We start from the raw sequence: 5,667 nt of genomic DNA, 5'->3' as shown, positions 1-5,667 counted from the left end.
TACTCATTACTCTCGAAGCAGGCAAAAATAAAACTTCCCCGACACGTTCTTTTTTGCCAGATTATCGGGCGACATTCTTGCCAAATTTCAGCGAAAAAGGATGAAAACTCGCTGTAAGCCATTTGTTGACAGCTTCTAATTAGAGATAATGTATTTATAGAATCGTTTTTCCTTTATAACTTTGTCTAGAAGAAACATTTTTTCGCGGAACGTTTTGCAATGAGATGTACCTGGGAATATCAAAAACTAAAGTTTGGCAAATTATCAATTTTGGGTTATACTGATACACGGTAACCAGCCAACAAACGTTTAAATTAATGTCGCAAAACATCTCCGGCCGGGTTCCCTAGGTCACGCCAGCACGTGTTCACTGAGTTCAGACACGAGCCCATCAGATGATGGGTTTCTGGTTTATAGCCTACGTGTATCCGTAACTTGCAACCTAAAGAAACGTTTTTCCCGTTTTTTTCTTTCGGGGGGAGGGTACGGCTACGCATAGGCTACTGATTCGGAGAACAAATCATCGCTTCAAAAGGGGCTGGTCACTGATGGACGGACCATGGGCTCAGTGTAAAAGGAGACCACGCTGTAGTGGCGTACTCGAGCACAGGCCGTAGCTGATCTAAGTAAGTGCGCTGTTTGATTTCACTATCATAACACGGTGCATATTTTCTTCTTAAGATCCAGATCTCTATTCGCTGTCCTCTTGACCTCATCGCAGTGCTTGCACAAGTTTAGGGATCTCGTGATGTGCACGCCCACACGCTTTTGTACGCTTGAAGTATTCAATCATCGCCAGGGGTTTATTTGGCGAATTCCTGGAGTTCGGCACGTGCTAAGCAGCCGCCCTCACCTCAAGTGAGTCAAGTTGCAAAAGTTACTTCCGCACAGGACGCAATCGCCAGCAGACCGCGTACTTCGTTTAAGTGGTCGATGATCGCATGCGCACTGATACCGACATACTCCACTTTTAATGTGAGAAAAACGATTCATACGTAGATGTTATTCACCGACCGCGACGAAAAATATATCGCATAAGTATCGAAAATCGCAAGATCTCGAGAACGAATAAGGGATATTACATGGCCGAGCGACGATATGAATTTTATCCTCGATAGACTGCCCGCATTCCCTTCTGAGTTCGTCGAACCACCCGCTTTGGTCACGCATTGCCTACGTCTGACATTAGAGTTTGGTGGCCAAGACAACGGTGATCTAATCCGGAGGCCATGTGACCGATTCCCCCCCTACCCCTCCCACCCCCCTCCAACACAATTTTTCTCTTTCCTAGCGCGGGCGCCTTTCCATGTCAAAGCCAGGGCTAACGCACAGATAGATAGGCTCTACTATTATAAATAGAAAAAGTCCTTTCTCTTTGTCAAAGTTTATTGTAATAAATAACCATTATAATTCAAAGCTTCTGTAGCTTTAAAGTGCTGTATAATAAAAGCAAGAAGTCCGGGAGACTTAGAGACACGTCAACTCAAGAATTTTGTGAAAAAGCTCTTGGAAAATGGATCCGTTTTTCAGTGTGATTGTCGAATTGATTACACGAAGTCTTTTCCTAGAATGATTGTGCTCTAGTGAAATGCCGCTTGTAGTTTTTACCCACACATCGAAGTCAAGCATTACATTACGATTTGAAAACAACAAAATAATGGCAGAAGAGAGCAAAAGTTATGGGAAACTAGAATTGTCAATGTAACATTGTAACATATTCTGACAAGTCAGTCATCGTCGAATGTCACTTTGTCAAGAGTCGGCTACGATTGCTTCCTAATCCATGAACTGCGGTGTATTGATCAAGCCCAAGTGCATACAATGAAAATCTGTGGAAGAGAGCAAAATGGGAATCCTTGATAGCTGTAAACATGCCCTGGATTAAAATGTACCTAAACTCAAATATATTTCGTCAATAGAAAGAAATCTATCAATAAAAAGCTGGCGTTAAAACCGGGAACCTCGCACAGAATACCAAATTGTCCTTGCTGAGTCATACGTCAGTACATGCATAAGGCAAAAACCTATGACGTCATCCTCACCATCATCAGTAACATTAGTAGTAGTAGTGGTGGTAGTGGTGGTGGTGGTGGTAGTAGTAGTAGTAGTAGTAGTAGTGGTAGTAGTAGTAGTAGTGGTGGTGGTGGTGGTAGTAGCAAGTCTAAAAAACGACGACGGCTACCGCAACGACAACGCCATAACGCAGTAACATCACTGGTTACAAAAGAGGAAAAAATGATCGTGCTGCACGTGCGGCACGCATATTTGTACATTTCTCTCCCGCACTCGTCAAAACAACAATGTAAAATGACCAATTTTCAGGTTTTACAAACAACAGTGAATCTTTCCTTCTCTCTCTTTGCTTCAAATCCGTACGTACCAATCTGGTTATACCATACTTCGCCCATATTGTACACAATTGACAAGATGAAAATATCGTGGAACACTAATAGTTTGAAGTGACGCTTTCGTTGCCGTAGCCGTCGTGGTTCCCGTAAGTGGACTTGTCAAGGAAAACTTGCTAGTGTAAATGAGGGGTGTTGGTGGTAATACTAACAGTATTTTCCTCTCACCATCTCTCCACTTGCTGCTGGTGTTGCTTTAGTCTCTCCACTTCGGCCTCGAGCTCAGCACAAGCTCGTTCTATTTCGTAATTCTTGGACACCAGGCCCACCCAGCTGGAAACAAATAAAACACAATTAATAATTTACTACTCTTAACTAACTTCCATAGTCAAGAAGTCACAGCTTCATTCCAGAAGAAGGGATTTGTTTCTTTTGAGAAACTTAAGGAAACTCAAAGAGATCTATCTTTTATATCGACCAAGGGTACTTGGAAAGTCTGTAAGTGTTCACAGCAGGAGAAAAATCCATGACCTGACGATTACTACAATGTACAGTAGTTGTCATGCTCAACTTCTGAGCAAGAGGTCGCTCATGGGAACTGCCCCGAAAATTTGCCTTAAATTAAGCCCCTTAAACCCTCAAAGGGGCTATGTCACGTTATGTTAGGGTGTTCAGGGGAAATCCTTAGTTTATCCCGAGTTTAAAACTCGAAAATGGTGATGTGGAATTCCTTTACTGATAAAATTATCGTTACATCACAAACAAGATGATTCTGAGCAAACACGGCCTTTATCCGGGGAGACTTAACTGATTAGAGTGTAATGTGAGGTGCTAAGTTTCTACCCCATATGAACCATGTGAGTGTTAGCCCTACGAATGGAAATGGGCCCACACAAGGACAGAGAAAAACTCTGGCCAGGGTGGGAATTAAACCCACGACCTTCGGGTGAGATCACCGCTGCCCTACCGACTGAGCTACAAGGTCAGACGGGAGCAGGCCGTGGGAACTGAAGATGTGAAAGTCACGGCAACGAACATGTACAAGTACACATGTACAAGGAAGGATGACGTTTTTGCAAACGTTGGCCGTGCAGCACTTATATTTGAACAGACTTAACTGATTGTAATTAAACAGACTTAATTGTAATTGAACAGACTTAACTGATTGTAAAGTGAAGTGCTAAGTTTCTACCCCATATGAACCATGTGAGCGTTAGCCCTACGAATGGAAATGGCCCCACACAAGGACAGTTTGCACAGCTGTACTGGAGTAAGTAATATCCATAACTAACCTTTGCTCAAGGTATTGAAGTTGTTCTCCAGCCTTTGTCTGAAACGACACCAGTCAGTTTTAAATCAATTTAGCAAATCTAAAGAGGTTCAGCGTTATCTGTACTCTTATCGACAACGATATTCGCCATGCGTGACCAAAATCATGACACAACGAAAGAGCAAGCGTTGTCTATAACTTTCTCGCAATATGATTGGTTTATTTCCCAATATGAGCGTTCCTGATTGGCTATTGCATTGCGTGACAAATTGATGTGAGCAGCGTTGTCTCGACTCTTAGACAACGGCAAATTAGCCAATCAGATTGCGAGATTACAAGCAATTGTGGTGAAAAAAAAATTATTACAATAGCAGTCTCCTTTTTTTGATTTTAACCATTTGCGCCCTGAGAGTGACCCTCATGGAACACCAGACGATTTTACTCGTCTGGTTGGCTCAGTCGGTTGAGCAACGAACTATGGTGCGAGAACAAGGAAAGGTTACGTTTATACAAACGTTGGCCGTGTAGCACTTATATTTTAACAGAGTTAACTGAATAGAGTGAAATGTGAAGTGCTAGACTTATATCCCATATGAACCATGTTAGCGTTAGCCCTACTGATGAAAATGGGCCCACACAAGGACAGAGAAAAACTCTGACCAGGGTGGGAAGTGAACCCACGACCTTCGGGTTAGATCTCCGCCGCTCTACCGACTGAGCTACAAGGTCAGACGGGAGCAAGCCGTGGGAATTGAAGATGTTAAAGTCACGGCAATGAACATGTACAAGTACAAGGAAAGGTTACGTTTATACAAACGTTGGCCGTGTAGCACTTATATTTTAACAGAGTTAACTGAATACAGTGAAATGTGAAGTGCTAGACTTATATCCCATATGAACCATGTGAGCGTTAGCCCTACTGATGTAAATGGGCCCACACAAGGACAGAGAAAAATTCTGTGCGAGAGGTTCTGTGCGAACTCTGTGCGAGAGGTTCTGTGCGATGGTGCGAGAGGTCGTGAGCTCGACTCCAGCTGGAGCAACACTCAAGAGTCTTAAGACAACTGAGGAAAAAGTACTGCCTTTGTAATTACACCAGCAAATGGTTAGACTTTCAAGTCTTCTCACAGGCAGCCCAAGCTCAAAATGTTGGGAGTTCAGTGTAACGTGACATATGCTATATTACATAACTACGCGAAACGTGACTCCCGCCTTACAGCATATGCAGGTATTGTGTTACAACGGTTTGAATTTGTAAAGGTTTGTATGGGAAGGCAACGGCTTTGCTGGAAAAGTCAATTATTCTTATATTTTGTGAATAAAATCTACGGCGACAACAATCTGCGATTTCGGCGACTTATCGTTTTGTGGGTTTCCACTGCTAAAGGAAAACCCACAAAACGATAAGTCGCCGAAATCGCGTTAGATCGGCCTACGAAGCTGGCAAACAACAAAGAATACAACACGGCAACAGGGTAAGTAGATTTTATTCACAAAATATAAGAATAATTGACTTTTCCAGCAAAGCCGTTGCCTTCCCATACAAACCTTTACAAATTCAAACCGTTGTAACACAATACCTCCATATGCTGTGAGGCGGGAGTCACGTTTCGCGTAGTTATGTAATTTAGCATATGTCACGTTACACTGAACTCCTAACATTTTGAGCTTGGGCTGCCTGTGGTCTTCTTGGATAAGGACTACATGTATAAACCGTAGACCCTGTCTCTCACAGCACTTGTTAAAAAAAAACTGTGGACAGTGGGACGTTAAAGATCCCACACATTCATGGAAAAGATCAGGGCATGCATGGAGTACCTGGTGTTGTAGTCTGGTCTGATTGAGGACCACAAGTTCATTAGCTCTCCAGAGTGGATATTTTTTAATTTGCTATGAATCCGGAACCGCGTGGACGCTAAATCCGGAATTTTTTTTTATCCGGATGACGTAACAAGATCGAGCCCAGTTCCTTACCGTGAAATCACTTCTCATGATGGCTGCCGAGGGCAATATTAGGGCCGTTTATACGAGAGAAAATACGCCGCGGCTTAC

The 5,667-nt window shown here is 43.0% G+C and overlaps 1 protein-coding gene across 1 annotated transcript in view; it reads right to left on the bottom strand.

Annotated features, from left to right (window-relative positions):
- Nucleotides 1-1,370: 1,370 nt before the first annotated feature.
- LOC137995067 (pre-mRNA-splicing factor SPF27-like) overlaps nt 1,371-5,667 on the bottom strand; it is a 13,827-nt gene continuing 9,530 nt past the window's right edge. Inside the window, exons 7-9 of the mRNA XM_068840656.1 lie at nt 3,638-3,675; nt 2,574-2,678; nt 1,371-1,829 (exon numbers count right to left, since the gene is read on the bottom strand). Of these exons, the coding sequence (XP_068696757.1) occupies nt 1,829; nt 2,574-2,678; nt 3,638-3,675 (144 nt within the window). The 3' untranslated portion in view covers nt 1,371-1,828. The remainder of the gene's footprint in view (nt 1,830-2,573; nt 2,679-3,637; nt 3,676-5,667) is intronic.

The sequence above is a fragment of the Montipora foliosa genome, chromosome 3 (genome assembly GCF_036669935.1).
Source record: "Montipora foliosa isolate CH-2021 chromosome 3, ASM3666993v2, whole genome shotgun sequence".
Taxonomy (NCBI): domain Eukaryota; kingdom Metazoa; phylum Cnidaria; class Anthozoa; order Scleractinia; family Acroporidae; genus Montipora; species Montipora foliosa.
This window is presented reverse-complemented; position numbering and strand designations above follow the sequence as displayed.